Consider the following 16330-nt stretch of genomic DNA (forward strand, 5'->3'; position numbering starts at 1 on the left):
AGTTTGGTTGATTTTCTTCTATGTTTTATCAGATGAAAGAGCATTGCTAATAATGTAACAGAATATCTGTAATAAAGAACCTGTAAGGTTATCAAATACCTAAACAACATATTTCAACACACATAAAGGACCTTGAAAGCTTCTCCACTGTGAATATTTTTTTTCAAATAACATCTTTCTTTTGTCAACAGATGGGTAGAGTTTAGCAGAGGAGATAATATGTTATTTAAGTTTAAAGCAGAAGAGATGTCTTCATGCCAACAATGTGCCAGTAAGTGGAATCTCTTCAGATGATATTAGATTGCAAACAGTTTGTGTTTGCTCTTTTTTATGGTAACAAGTAAATGTGTATTTTTTCCAGGTGAGACAGAAATCAGTGTTGAAAGCCAGTAGATGCAAGCTTCTCTTAATGTTGTTCCCTAGTGTAAAGATGAGAGTGCCATCTAAAAAGCATCAAGGCACTTCTCTTTTCCTGGCCAGGAAAGACAGAGAGGAGTGGACAGATGACAAAAGAGTCACACAGGGAAAAGGCAGCTAAATTTAAAATGAATCAGCGCTTCCACTTCCACGCAAAATAGATAATTGTTATGATATTATTTATTCATACATTCAGCCAACAGAATTTGGGAAAAAATCACTATAGTTATAGATTATTTGTATTATTATTTCTAAGGTCACTTAGAAACTGCCCAAACATACCCAAAGCCTGCTTTCTTTACTCCCAGATATCTGGCATTCCTGCACCTAGTATTATAGTTTGTATGAATGCATGTGCATTCATATCAACTAGCAAATTAATTTTGTTCATCAGAGAAAGCGGTATGTTTTGGTTTATCCTATAGGGCTGGTTCTTAAACTCAGGTATTGTTAAGAATTCTCATTCAACTTTTTTGTATAGATTAAATTCTAAGCAATGCACAGGGCATTTGAGTATAAACATTATTCTCAGCCATAGGGGGCAGCAAACTGCTACATTTCTTCTAAATCTGCCTTCCAGTTCAATGTATGGAGCGAAGACTTTATCAGAACACACTGCACAGGATTCCTGTCAAGATCCCTGACTTCCGAAGATTTTTGAATAGTTTTAAAGCTTTTACGTATTGCCACAGCGATTCATGAAAGGTTCAGAATCTATGTAGTAGGACAAAAAGTCAAGCTGCCTATCAAAGTCATTAGAGTCCAAATTGCAACCAAATGTTCTATTCTTACAATAAACATTTCCAAACAAATTACAAAAAGAGAAGGCAGCATAACTTGCCACACAACTGTTGAGGCACTACAAGCATTGGGACGCAGAGCCTGTGAAGCATTAAGCAGCCTGGTGTTCTGCACGTAACCTTCTTGATTCCATTACAGAAATAAATCCCAAGTGCCCGATTTATATCGCACAGGTTTGCCAAAATGTGTGAACTTTGTTCAATTCCTTGCAAATCAGTGGGGTTAGCCAGGAAGTACAATACTCCTGTAACCTGAGCACAACAGTTAGAGCCTAATACCAGAAAGCATAAGGAAACATATCCATGGCAAACTTGCTGTCTTTGATCAGGTCCTTAAGACATTGTCTCTCTCAAGAAACAGAAAAAAAACATATGTTTGGCAACACAAATAATACACAATAAATGTTCCTATGCTGTGCTATTCACCGATTTCTCTAAAGCTTTTCTCAATTCCTTTCTGGAAGGCAAATTCTCAAAAACACTTAGAACAGAAGATGAAATGTTCTCTGCATTTCTTTTCTTCTCTGATACAGCTGCTGAAATGTTCAGTCCAAAGAGACTTTGGTAATTTAGTTCCTTTGATTTTCAAAAAAGTTGATACTTTTAAGGTATCACAACTGACCACACTGCTAAGGAGACAAATCCTGTTTCATGGAAATAACTTGGTGGTTCACTGAGCTTACCGGATTATCTGATTCATTTCAAAACAAAAGTTTCAATATTTGGAGAGACATTTGTCTTTGTTTCAGGCACAACTTAATCCCATTCAGCAGCAAAACTGGTAGGAGAGAAAGGAACCATAAAAAGAGTGAGGAAACTTTCATAAAGCAAATGTTCATTACTACCTGCTCCTGTCTGACGATGAAAGTGATGTCTTCTCCAGGCTTAACAGCCAGGCTTTCTTCTCTGATGCTGATCTGAAGCCCCTTGGGAGCAGTCAATGGGCACATATGCTGTGCTAAGTTCTGCTGCAGGTCTACGCCACCTTCACACACATTAGAAACAACTTTCCTGTACCTGCAAAAACCAGTAAGCAGCAAGCACAATGAATCAGAGGAGAGCAGAATGCCATCAGAGACACTGAATGTGAGTTTGATGGTCACTGATGAATATTCCTTGGGTTCACAAACAGACAAGATAGCTGATCAAAACCTACTCATGATGCAAATACTTTGATGAGAGACATTGCTTTTACTGAGTAAAATCTGTTGAAGAAAGACGGTTTGGAGCATGATGAAGATTTCACTCGTATGCATTGGAAGAGTCTGCCTTTTTAAATTTAGAAACATGCCTGACCAGCCCTCCAGGAGCTAGACAGTCTGCTGAACTCTCTGCCATACCCTTTCCTAGCATTAAATGGTCTTCAACGATCTACATGTCTTGGTTCAAAACACAAAGATCAGGAAGAAAATAAATCAAGCAGCTTCTGCATTAACCCAGAACCAATTGCTTATCAGCTGGTCTCAAAGTTATGCCCTTCTTAAAACACTTAAAGCATTTATTTAACATAACAGTACAAAGAGTGACAAGCCTAACACTTTTAAAGAATAATTAAATACTTGGATGTGTACAGTAATTGTTTATGGATCAGTTTCACTCAGGTATGTTATTTTTAAACATCCTTTAAAACTGGAGTCGGATTTCACCCTTTTGAATTCCTATTCTGTATATCACAGCTGTCAGCCACAACCCAAAAGGCATCATTTTCCTTGGTAAGGCAAATATACATAGAGACTGCTATTCTATTGCTAGATTTGACATTTCATCATTTGGTTCTCATCTCTACAACCGACAGAGATGATGTTATGATAAGCCAGAATAGATGCCAGCTGCAAGTTATTTTCAGCACAGACGTCAGACTACATTGTAGTGTATATTCTATGTGGTATTGTTTACAGTTAGTAAAGCTTTCCTTTGATTCTGAGTGTCCCATCTGGTCAGGAAAAAGAATCTATTCTTCACAGAACTCCTTACCCCCATAGAAGTGAGAGACTGGGAAGTTCTGTGAGATGTTACTGACTTCTCAGAGTAATGCATTGGATTAAAACTGAAAATTGGTCTGAACTCACGAATGGGCTAAAAAAAAAAGAAGAAAGCTTTTGAAAGGACATTCCTATTGGAAGTGTCACAATGTTTACAAAATGCATTTATAAAACAATAAAAATACTGGGTACAAGACAGCTCCCCCTCTTCTCAAATGGGTTAGATTTTGAACTGCTGCAAACATGTGAAGCAACACTTCTCTTTCATTACTCTGTAGGAAGCTTTTGCACATGCTCCATTTTTTTTACAGTTTGCCTTATTTACACTTCCTTAAAACCACTTTTGTTGCCCTTGGTTGGGCTGTTCTCCCCTGCTCTCTAAGTCACTGCAAACCAGTTAAACACAAGATCAGCTTACCCAGTGCTGCTGGTGTACGCCTGCCCCAGCACACAGTCTTCTGGAGGTGCTTCTGGGTTGAACCAAAAGTCAGCAAAGCATTTGCTAGATTCTGACTTCAGAGGTGCAGAGCGCTCAAACCCATAATCACTGAAAGACATCAACACCAAGGGTGTTACTATTCCTGCTTCATTCAGCAATATAATTTGTGGTGGATGAGGCTAGTTTTTCTAGAGTAAGACGATTTTTTTATTATCATTCTAGCAGCTGAACATACAAGTTCATTAAGCCAGTCCTGTTCTAATTTCAATGGGAGTTGTGTACACCTGAGGGAAAAATTAGTTGTAATTACTTTGACAGTTTTGCAAAATTAACTCTCTTAGGAGCATAGATTTTTAAAAGGTTTCCTTTGCTACTCAGACCAACATGTTTCTTCTTTTATTTTTTTTTGTGTGCGTGTGCGTGTTTGGTTTTTTGGTTTGGTTTTTGTTTGTCTTCTTTTATCTTCATTCACAAATAGAAAGAGTTTGCTTGCCTTATAAATCAATCCAATGGTCATTTTTCAAGTCTTGATCAATAGGGAAAAACATCAGGATTTGTTCAGTCAGGTGGAACAAACACTTAAAACACAATAATGTTTTTAAACAAAGTCAAATACAAAAACAACCTCTTATTCCAGTTACCTGTTGCCTCTTCGTTTACACATGGCTATGTGGGAGACAGGCAAAAGGAGGAGCTGAAACCCTTCGCTAGAAATACCTCAAAAGCTCCACAGACAGACTCACCATAAGAAATCAGAGTTCACACATTCACAAACTTTGGATGTGAGAGCTGATGTGAAACTTCTCCCTTTAATGCACCATGATGAAATCTTCCTCTTCCGAAAGCTCCTCTGCTGGCCCATGATGCAACGATCACCCTGAAAATCAAAGCACCAGATCTATTGCACACTGTAACCTACACTACACAGACGTGGCCTCATGTTGTCATGAGAAAGGCTGGTCTTGCTGCCAAGACTATAAAGTTGTATCAACTCTTTCATATTCAAATGTTCGGGTTTACTAAGCTCACATAGTCACCGCCATCCAATAACGGGCTGTTATGGAGTTGTAACGTACACTATATCTCAGGGTGCAAACCCAAAAATGTATATGAACATTTCAAGTGGAATTTAACCCACATCATGTGTGCACAATCTAGACACAACCCTATAATTGACCATTTAAGAATTCAGTGTTGATGCAGATGGCTGAAGTTCTGTCTAAATCACTATGCCTCATGTCAGCATTCAACACAAATGACCAACCACGTGGACACAGGTAGAATGAAGCCTATCTGAACACTGCATTCCCAAGCAAGAAGTGGTAAAATTAGGTTTGAGAACCAGCAAACAAGAGCTGGAAAGCTGGAATAACACGGAACAGTACACAAAAAAAACCCAAAACCAAACAGCTCTGCAGAGAGCAAGAGAACAAATGTAGCGGAAGAAGCACAATCATAATAATCAGAATGATTGTGAATAAATATGACACATTACATATAATGTAAAACATTCCACTCACATTGGTCTCTTTAATCAATACATTGTATAGAGAATGTAGCTTCCCAAAATTGGATTTGGCCAGAGCACCAGGATCAGCACAGCCTTAATGCATTACTGCAAAAATGGTATTGCCCAAAACAACTGGACTCCATTACATGATCAGTCCACTGAGATGCTAAATTACTTCTGGGATGGGCCTTACTTAGGGCAATTTATATATGAGTATGTGGTCAGGAAGTTGGCAGAACATACGACTGCATGTTGAAATGGTTTCAATCAATATTACACATTGTCGATTACGGTATATGCTTCATAAGACAGGAGGACCACCTATTATTACGGCAGACCACCAGATATACTTCTGCTTTTCCAAGAGCATGGATCACACAACCACAGGGACACAAAATCCTCCTTCATTTTAAACTACTGTAATATCAGCAAATACCAACATAAGATCAAAGTTGGAGATGTAGCATTCAAATTCTATTTGAAAACATTTTCCTAGCACACAGTTTTATGTGAATCTGAAAGCTATAGAAAAGTTGCAGCAGGTAACATAAGACCATGAATACCTGTAGATTTTTGAGGTCCCAAGATTCATAGTCATCATCAGTGCATTCCCTCGGGAAGGATGGTCTGAAGTCCACCTTCACCAGTTCCCAGTCCGAACGGTAGCTAATATGTCCAAAGACTCTGAACAAAAAGATCAAAAGTAAAATCTTACTGGAAAGAAATAACATACATCTGACATTCTAGTTTTCAGTTCTATTTTTTTCTTCGGCCATGGTTCCCTACTAAAAGGTCCCTGGTTAATTTTTCTTCCACTTTAATTTCTCTTCACATAAAACATATCTAATTAGAAAACTTTTGTGAATTGTCTGTGAAACTTTACAATTTAAAAATACAGCTCACAGATTAGAAATTTTTTCCCCAGAAAACTATCCAGAAATTTAATTGGAAATATACTACTTTTTCTAATTTGGAACCCAATATTTTTGTCTATTATCTTGTTTTTTGACGCATACAGAGCTCCCAGATTTTGACAGTGAGCTCAAATCAGGGAGCCAACCCAACATCATCGGACTTAATTTCCATCTCTTTCACTCATTGCTTATGATTGTGGTGCAACTTCCTCACTTCTTTTGTTGGTTGGTTTGATTTTCAAAGTTCTACAGATTTCAGACAGCAATTTGCTACTGTTTAAACTCACAGCAGTATCATGAAATTGTATTCATTTCTAAGGAATACACTTCATCTACACATTGGGCTGAAGAAATGCGAGTCTCCATTTCAGATGGTCCAATGTAAAACAAAAACCAGCCACAAACTGTGTATTTCTTTTTGGAAAAAAAGAAAAAAGAAATCTCATTGCTTTCAAAACCAAGCTGCACTTTCAAAGCAGCCAACATTTTCAAAGTCAGAATATTTATTTCCAAAACAAAATGGGTAAGTATGACATCCAGCAACAAATCAGAAAAAAATAAAGACTTTATTTAGGCAAAAGTCAAATGTGTTTGTGGTTTGTATCAGGCTTACGTGGCTCACTTGCCAAAGAACTGAAGGTTGATTCTGAAGCCAATAGTTTCTGTGCAGTTCATACTGCACAGAGTTCATATTCCAAGCTTAAGCAGCATTCTCCAAACTAATTCATTCCTTTTGTTTTCCCTTCACTTTTGTCCAAATCCAGACAGAGCAGGAATGGTACAGTTTTGCTAAAAGCACCCTGCTGTGCACAGTCATTCCTCTTGTCCCAAATACCAGGTTCAAAGTGGAACTGGGGTAGACCAGAAGCGAGGAAATGCTGGATTCTCTGCAGCACAGAGGCAACATCATCACACTAATCATCTTCCCTGGCAGATGGATGTAGAGCTCTGAAGTCTACCAAAGAGGCTGAAAATTAGTCGCAAAGACTAAAGATGTGCAGTGATTTCTCCCTTTCTTTTCTGGTGTCTTTTCTTCTCAGCCATAGCACAGAGATGTCTGTATATTATGGGCCATCTCACTCACATTATAATGACTGAACAATCCATGCTTAAGGAGTCTTCACCATCAGAAGTGCACTTAATTAAACAGAAACATGCACCTTTAATTTACACGTCTTACTCGTGTAAAGCTCTGAGATTAGAGGACTTGGATCATCTATTTTCCTTGGTTTTATATCTACTCATGGCTCAACAACAATACACAAAAACTAAAACATGTGTCTCGGTCCACTAGCTGTATGTGCATGTAGGTGTGTGGTCCCACTTTTCCCACTGAGACCTATAGGTTTGGTTCCTTTTTCTGGTTCATCTGGATCCTGAGAGTTGCTGTCACCATATAAGCTTTATTCACTTGTAGTTACATATGCAATAAAGTGACTACTTAGGTGGTCTCATGCTTTTTCCACAATGTGTGCTTCAATATGACTGGCTTTGCTGACAGGTATGAAGTGTCTTTTGCATGCTAAATACTTGTACCTTTTTTTTTTTTAATATATATATTTTTTCTCCATATTAACATAAGGCAGACTTGACCATGTGCTTATGCAGCTACCTACCTCAGCGAATGCTTCTACAGACACCACAAACGTGTAAAATTTGGTTACGTTTCTTTTATTAACCATTTATCAACAAATATGTCCAAGTGCAAGGAGCCAAGTCCTGTCAAAGCTTCACTCCTGACTCAAGGAAAGTATTTTCTATGGAACAAATGAAATTTTCCTCACTCGTGTTAGCTGTCTCAGGCAGATTAGTCAGGAAAGAAGAAAGGACATGGTGGTTTGAGTTCAATGCAGAACAGAATAATGAAATTCTCCTGAAAGTATAAAACAAGATCTCTTAACTCAATAATCATCTTTGAGACCTCACAGAAGATGATGCTGATTCCAGATGACTACAGAAAGGGAAATATTTCACCTATATTTAAATACACACACATATATATATGTGTATATATATAACCATATATATATAAGCCAACAAAACAGGACCCAGGGAATTACAGAATTAATTTTGATATCCACAAAGATATCAAACAAATTTTTAAGCTATCCACTTTTAAGCACTTTGGAGATAATTAAAATGATAACTAACAGCCACCATGGATTTGTCAAAACCAAATCATGTCAAACTAATGTAATTTACTTCTTTTAAGGGGTAACTGGCTTAGTGGATAAAGGAAGGGAGAAAATGTAGCATATTTTGACCTTTGTTGAAACTGCTACACAATTCCAGCTGATGCTGTCTCAAGTTAAAAAGGAAAACAGCAGTGCTGATACAATCATTGTAACGAAGAATGGGAGTACATTTCCAATTATAAGAATCCATTTTCAAAAAGTAGTTATCAAACAGGAAAATATTTCAAGATACATATCACAAAGATATGATGGGTCCACAGTCAATAATTTCATTAACACTGATGTGCTCAAAAAAAAAAAAAACCACACACAAAATTCTGCAGAGAACACAGAAGGAAGGGAGCAGACACTGATTCATGGAAACAATGGTCAGAAATCAACATGATTAAATACTCCAAAACCAATTGCCAAAAGTACTCCTGGGTAAAAGAAGGCAGCAGGGGAAACCAGAAAACAAGAACACACAACAAAGGTGCCACACCAAAATGGTGAATAACTTTCAAATATTGAAGAAAAGGCTTGGGGAATTCTGGGTAATTAAAATACGAATGCAACATTGTTGTAAAAGAAGAAAGACTAATTCTAGGTTGTTTTCTGAACTGGAAAACAGAAGCCACAGAGGTAATTGTTTTGAGAAACTTGGCACTGGTGGAGCCTCTGGAAGCCTATGGTGTCTAATTTTGGATGCTATACGCACATTTACACACCCACTAGAAAGGAAGAGGGGCAAGGATGACTCACAGGCTGCTCAGAAAATGTAACCAATGAAGTAAGATTGAAAGAATTGGGTTTTTCTCTGGTAAAGATAAACCTGAGAAGTACAACAAAATGTCTTCAGTCTTTTTATAGATTGAAGAGTTGTCTTCAAAGGGACCTGGAAAGCAGGCAAAAAGAGAGGAAGGAAAATGATCAATAAACTTAAAAGATACAGTTGCATAATTCTCTCCTCCTCAGCACTGGTGAGGCCGCATCTGGAATACCATGTCCAGTTCTGGGCCCCCAGTTAAGGAAGGACAAGGAATTACTGGAGAGAGTCTAGTGCAGAGCTACAAAGATGATCAGGGGTCTGAAGCATCTCTCATATGCGGAGAGACTGAGAGCTGGGTCTGTTCAGCCTGGAGAAGAGAAGCTGTGAGGGGAATCTCCTCAGTGTTTATAGATATCTCAAGGGTGGATGTTAAGAGGATGGGACCAGACTCCTTTCAGTGGTGCCCAACAATAGGATGAGGGACAATGGGCACAGATTGAAGCACAGGAGGTTCCATCTGACTATGAGGAAAAACTTCTTTACTTTGAGGGTGCCAGAGCACCAGAAGAGGCTGCCCAGAGAGGTTGTAGAGTCTCCTTCTCTGGAGACATTCGAAACTCACCTGGACGTGATCCTGTGCAATGTACTCTAGGTCAATCTGCTTTATCAGGTGGGTTGGAGAGATTATCTCCAGACACCACTTCCAATACCAACAATTGTGTGATTCTGTGTTAGGGCACTGCTTCAATGGGTGAACTATAAGCCTCTCCCCCTGTGGATTTTTAGAAAAATACTGTACTAACTTTTCTGTCTGTTGGTCCAGCCTCTTGCAAAAAATGACTCATTTCCATTATGTCTGTTCTAATTCTCCAGACTGAAAACCATGTTCCGACAGAGCACAGTAACTGCAACACTGATTTCACCATTCTTTGGCTTAAGCAAAAATTCTGAGATTCGAGGAAGTGTCCCAGCATAGCCACAAACCCCACGACAAATGCAGCCATAGAGCTTTGTAATTTCTAGAGCAAATTTCCTAAGGAATCCAGCACCCAACATGTACCCACCTGTTGTGGTTGAGACGGAAAAACGACATAGACCAAGTTCTTCCAGGATGAAAGTAGTAGACGCCATTTATTGCCACAAGTGCATTTTTATACAGTTTTACCAATTCATGTGTCTCTTCACTACTGGTTACAAGTTACAGCAGTAACATCTCATTGGCTAATTTTGCTATCATCGATGTTACTCTTCTACTCTCTTCTCTCTCATGGGTACATCCTTAACATCTCTGGATAGTCCTTTACTCCCATCTTTCTCATGGGTAGGCCTTCATATCTTCAAGGCTAATTTCTGTTCCCATGCCCTCCGTCAGGGAACCCACGGACCCCCCGTAGTCCCCCACACCCACCTTAGCAAACTCTTCAAAAAAAGGCTTAAGGATAATTAATGCTGTTGCTGCAGAGACACCTGTTACCCTATTGAGGACAGGGTTTTGCAGACACATCAAAAGAGCCCATTTAAGTGTATTGCCAAATATCACTAGAATAAAAAGAAGTATTTTTCCAAAGTAAGAAAGAAAGTAATGTATTAAGTAGGATTCAATGAATTAGACAAAAATATTAGCTACTATAAAGCAATACATAACAGAAATAACAATCCGATTGCTCAGGTGCAAAAGATATATGTCCAATAAAATCGTATGAATTGAAAAAGCTGGAATGGTGCAGCAAGTGTAACTGATTATTAGAATTTAAATACCAAGATGATAGTAATTCATCAGCTACTAAAACCTTCCTCTTGATTAATTATATTTCATTAGAAAGCCATCAAATAATTTCTGTTGAAACTATGAAAGATGATGCTGTGATAAATAATTTTTGAAAGAAATTCCAATTACCTTGGAAATTCATTTACTTTTATTTGCAAGAATTCAGGACCCATCATTGTAACTTCAGTATTTCAGTTGCTATAACAACTTTGTACATTTGTTCCCAGTTCATTTATGGGCACATCATTTTTTAATTTGATTGCATCATTTGATAGCTAAGACAGTTTAATGCAGTTTTTCAGCTAATTCATTTAAACTATTTGCTGGAGGATTGCTGGTTATTTCTGTTCCTGATAAGGCTCATAATCAGGCGGAGCTAATTTAACAGAAATTATATGCAATGATAACCTCTTCCAGTAAATTCACGTTTCCATTCAATAGAAAAGAGGACCTATTCAATAGATGTTCTTAGTTCAGATGAGCAGTAACAGCTGTGTTGCCTGCTGGCTGTGGCACTTGCAGATCATCTGACTGAAGCTGTGATGGCACTGATGCTGGAGACACCCAAAGACTCACCAGGTAAACATTCAGCTTCCACAGCTTCATTCAGGAGAAAGGAACCCAATTTTGACAACACACTGCTCATTTCAGACGTCATCGACATCTTTCTATAACCACTACTCTTGCCTTCCTCTTTGGATTTTCTGCTGTGTTCTTCAGGACTTTGTTCATGGGGTTTAACAGCCTTAAAACATTCTTTGTCAAGCAGGTGTATTTCAGGCATAGTGTCCCATATCATGGTATATATATATTAAGACACTCCTTGGGCAACTTCTTATATAATGAAATAGTGATGGTTCACCTTTGAGCTGTTAGCTTTGCTGTCTCTGGACAAACAAAACAGCTTTGAGCAGCCTGATGTCCCCATTATATACCCAGAGCAGCACAGCTGAACCTGTAACAGTTTTGCTTTACTGCTGAATATGCGAGAACAGTCAAAGACTTGAGAGTGGTGGAACTGATCCCACTGTACTTACCCACTAAGGTCATGAAGACAGCACATGTGGAATTTATTCACGTTTAACACAGTAACTTAAATTGTCCAAGTTTTGCAGTCATACTGAAGACTAGTGATGACAACTGTGTGACGCGTAGCTACTTTTGTTTGAAACTGGATGCCTCTTTCATTCTAGATGTGCTGCTTTAATCTCCCAAGTGCTGCATTCGTTTTTGTTCTCCTCTATGAGACTTTGTCATCAACCATGATGTTTGAAACAGTGTGCTGCCCAGGTAGCAGAATTTGTCTGCACAGTCCTGTACTGCTCTGCTGACGCACTCTGCTACCTTGGCATGCCAGCTGGGGGCGGAACAGGTACCAAAAATAAAGCCTAGGGTTTGAACCGTAATCAGGTGATGTGGGCAACATCAGTGGTTCTATCTTGGATAACATGTCTAATTTCTTCTGGACAGCACCTAAGCAAAGATGTCCAACTATGTGCAAAAATGACACTCTTTGTGGATGTAAACCTTGAACACCCAACGGCGAGCCTCTGATCAAGCTGGGAAAGGAAACCAGCCTCTCAGAAATGCTAATTAATTATTTTAACAACCTTCAGTCTGTCTCATGGAAAGTAGTCATCTAAATGGAAGCTGTTACAGAGCTATACTAAAAAGTGGTACTTAGGTCTTGTTCTCCCTATAAGACTTCTTCTTGTGTAGTAAATCATATTAGTACCAATCATAATTGCCAGTGAACTTACTGTACTGTTAAAGTATTTTTTTAACTGTCACATCTTGATTATTTTATAACACAATTACAATTTCAGATTGAACACTTAATCCCCATCATAGTTCACTAGATATCAGAGGTCACATATTGAAACAGGAGCAACTTTCTAAGCTGCCTTTTGTCTAAAAGGAACAGTGTGTTAGAAGTTTCTTGTCAATTTATGGTGATCTCACAGAGCCGAGTCCTTTGCTTCACTTAGACCTTTACTACAAATGATGATGAGATAACTGAAAAAGCAAATAAATGTGACAATCTTCTTTTTCTTTTGCCTGTTGTAGTTCATTACTATCACAGTGCCTTTGAACATACAGCAAGACACAAGACCTCTCCATGCCAAAATCTGTAACGAAATTACCAAGTTGAAGGAGTAAAGTGATAAGGTCGTGGCATGGAAAGATGTGCTCTACTTCTAGGGCAACCATGGCCATCAGGTAGTGTTCTCCTTAACTCACAGAAACGGTAACATTAATTAGGAAAGATTTTCAAGTGGATGTGAGTTGGAAGAGCAGGTTGGCCATGACTATGCCTACAGTGCTATTTAATGTCTACCATTTTCAAAAAGAAAATGACAGACAAATCCTATGATAGACATGCTTTCCTCCTAACAGTTGTCTTTGCTTCCTTTACACCACTGTAAAATCAACATAAATCAAATAAGTCAAAGGGTTCATACTAGTAAAGTGGATGAAAGTAATGTAAGATTCAAGCTGCAGTCTATTATACATCAAGATAATAATTCTGCATATTTTTCTAATTCCCCAAAAGAATGCAACAAAGGTCACATTTTCAGTCATTTCTAAATTGCAACTGCAGAGATGATGAATGCTTCCATGTGCAAAAGGAGACACCTGCCTACACAAAGCAACTTCACATAAACAGTGCTTGTGTACACAACAGATCATGTGCAAATATGCTGAGACACTTATGATTTAAGTGCCTTAAACTACAAACACATGCATATACTTATAGCACTGAAGAGTAGTGTTTTGTGGCTTGGGTGGTTTTTTTTTCTCCTTGGTTTGGTTTGGCTGCCAAAGTGAAAAATGAAGGGCGGAAACAATTTAGTTGAAATTGAACCAAACTATGTTTTTTCATAGTTTCCTGCCTCCAAAACATAATAACTTCCAATCATTCTTTTATGCCAAAACATCTTGGTTTCAGCTCATTTGGGGAAAAAGAGTAGAAATGAGAAGTTCTGAGAAGTGCTGGGGAGGAGCAGGATGAGCATGTTCACGTTTTATCCAGAAGCTCAGTGGTTCCATGATGTTCGTGAATTACCTCCAACATTTTTTCCATCTATTTGGTAAATTCCTGTCCAAGAACAACCTTTTAACAAGTAAGCTGTTTGGAAAAAACTGCAGATTTAGTGCCTAGCCTGACACTTTATGTAGAAGCAAATACAAGGTGGACAGTGAACAAAATTGATTAATTTAAGGAGAAACATATGACATTATGAAGGATAGCTTTCCATCATTCAGCTCTCTATTGTTATCTTATTTAAGGATCAAATTAATTTGAGATACTTATAAAATTTTATAATTAAGTCTTTAGCTATCTACTCACATACTTAAAAATAAGATCTCTTTTGTCACAGGTAGGAAATTCTTCTTTCACACTACATCTGGTAAAGCCAAAATAAATAGTGTATAGTCACCTAAACTGTAGCTCCTCAGAGCAAAATACAGCAAACTGCAGCAGAAGGCTTCACCAAAATTTAAGTAAAATATTTAAACAATATTATTGTTGGCCAAAGTTTCCAATGCCTACCTCATCATCACCATTTACTAGAATTAGACACTAAAATGGAATTGTCTCCCTGAAAGAGAAGTTAGAGCACCACAGCTATAGGCACTCAGTGACACCAACTCACAATGACATAAAGACTGTATCTGAATAAAAAAGTCATGTGTTACCCTTTTTCTGTCCTCCTTTAAAAACCAATAAAGCAATAAAAGATTCTTATAGGACATGGATTCCTAAACTTTCCATTCCTCTTATTCAAATATGTTTCCAGGTCTGCCCTCAAAATGTACTAAACATCGGCTTTAGCAAGACACTGAAAGTGTCATGTTCGAGTGCTTCCGAATACGTTAGGAAAACTATGGAAAGGAGAGAAAAAAGAAGGCTTTAAACACTGGACTTCTGAGCAGAGGGAGGGATGGGGCAGTCCCATGGTCTTGGCTCCAAGACCACAGTTTGGTAATGATACGACAATGCATTTGACTTGCTCTGTAAACATCTGTGTCCACAGAGATGCCAGCAAAACCATTAGACTTGCCAGTAAACAGGCATCTCTACATCTGAATCAGCTGTTTCTAGATGGAAATAGAGCAACCAGTTTGCTTTTAGAGTGCTCTTTTATTAAGGTCACCCTTCTCTTCCTGTCTTTCTATACGTTTTCTCCATCTGTCAACAGACAGATATGTTCCTCATTATGCAGAGTGGAACAACTATTTCATGTCTGAGCGACGCCCCACAAATAAGAGATCACCTAGCTGCAAAGAAAACCTAGAGTTTGCCTCGGGAAATCAGCTATTATCTTATGAAATGAGGCTTTATCTACCATTTATCTACCTTTTTTTTTGAGGGTTACAGTATGAGAGAGTTACTAGTGAAGAATACACAACACAGAGAAGTATCTGCATCTAGTAAGATACTCAGAGACAACAGGAAAAGCAGTGTGCTCTCATGTGTGGCACAGCAATAAGTCCCACAAACTAAATGTAATATTTACTGGTTTTGATGGTGGTAAAGTTGAGGCTGACATTCCTAGCGGAACAGAAATTTGCAAAAATCCAGATGATTCTCCCAAATATGTAACACCTGTTAATACCATATCCATTTTGTTTTGATTAAGTTTAAACTCAACTATTTTATTGCTTCCACTATCACCTAAGAACCCAACAGGAATGCAACAGCCTTTCAAGAGAGCAAGGTGCACACACAGGAGTTCTGCAGTTCAGAGACGTCATAAAGTTCCCAGCAGCATCTTAAGTTGTTACCCTACAAGACCTTTGAAAGAAAAATCCCTCTGGAAAAAAAAAAAAATTAGCCATAAGGAAGAGTTTGATTCTACCTGACACAAAGGAAAAAACGTCCTTTTATGTAACCTCTTACTGGCCTTTGAAAGGGGCCATGGTCTGCAGTACCACAGTTATTGTGCCTACCGGGTTTACACTGCAATCGAAATAACCCAGTTTGGGAAACACTCTCAGAAGCTGAATTGTGATTCAGAGTCATTTTAACAGGTTTGAAATTTTCGTTATATGAACTACTTCCTTTGCAGAGGAACATCAATATTTCAGACACTTTAAAATTCTTTTTCCACCGAGTTAGGCCATTACGCAATCCAGCATTATTAAGTAATTTTCCCCAAATATAATATGCTGTTAAGGATAACACTGGGTTGCAGTAACTTTCATTCTTACAGAATTTAGAACAAAATAAAGCCTACCAGACTATGCACTATTTTGATGAATATATGTCAATTAGTTGAGAAAGTTTCTAGCAAACCTTACTTATTCACTCAGCAATACACAGTGAATTTGAGCTTCTCATTTAAACATTGATTTTTGCCACAGATCTAAACTTTATGAATATTGCTAGGTCTATTCGGAAATTGATTTCTACACAGAATGAGCTTCCTAAAATTTTTGATTATGTCACTGCTTAAAACTCCTTCAAATTTTAACTAGGTCTACTGCAGAGCACAACAGAATAGAATATATATTCCTTGGCAGTGCACATACTTTGAATACTGCAGGGGAT

At 38.1% G+C, this 16330-nt stretch overlaps 1 protein-coding gene across 7 annotated transcripts in view; it reads right to left on the reverse strand.

Annotated features, from left to right (window-relative positions):
• SORCS2 (sortilin related VPS10 domain containing receptor 2) overlaps positions 1 to 16330 on the reverse strand; it is a 558451-nt gene that overhangs the window by 39107 nt on the left and 503014 nt on the right. For all 7 annotated transcript variants that reach the window (XM_071808553.1, XM_071808551.1, XM_065836197.2 and 4 more), the window contains exons 15-18: positions 5712 to 5832; positions 4382 to 4515; positions 3618 to 3746; positions 2063 to 2234 (exon numbers count right to left, since the gene is read on the reverse strand). In XM_071808553.1, the coding sequence (XP_071664654.1) occupies positions 2063 to 2234; positions 3618 to 3746; positions 4382 to 4515; positions 5712 to 5832 (556 nt within the window). The remainder of the gene's footprint in view (positions 1 to 2062; positions 2235 to 3617; positions 3747 to 4381; positions 4516 to 5711; positions 5833 to 16330) is intronic.

The sequence above is a fragment of the Patagioenas fasciata genome, chromosome 4, assembly GCF_037038585.1.
Source record: "Patagioenas fasciata isolate bPatFas1 chromosome 4, bPatFas1.hap1, whole genome shotgun sequence".
NCBI classification, from domain to species: Eukaryota; Metazoa; Chordata; class Aves; order Columbiformes; family Columbidae; genus Patagioenas; species Patagioenas fasciata.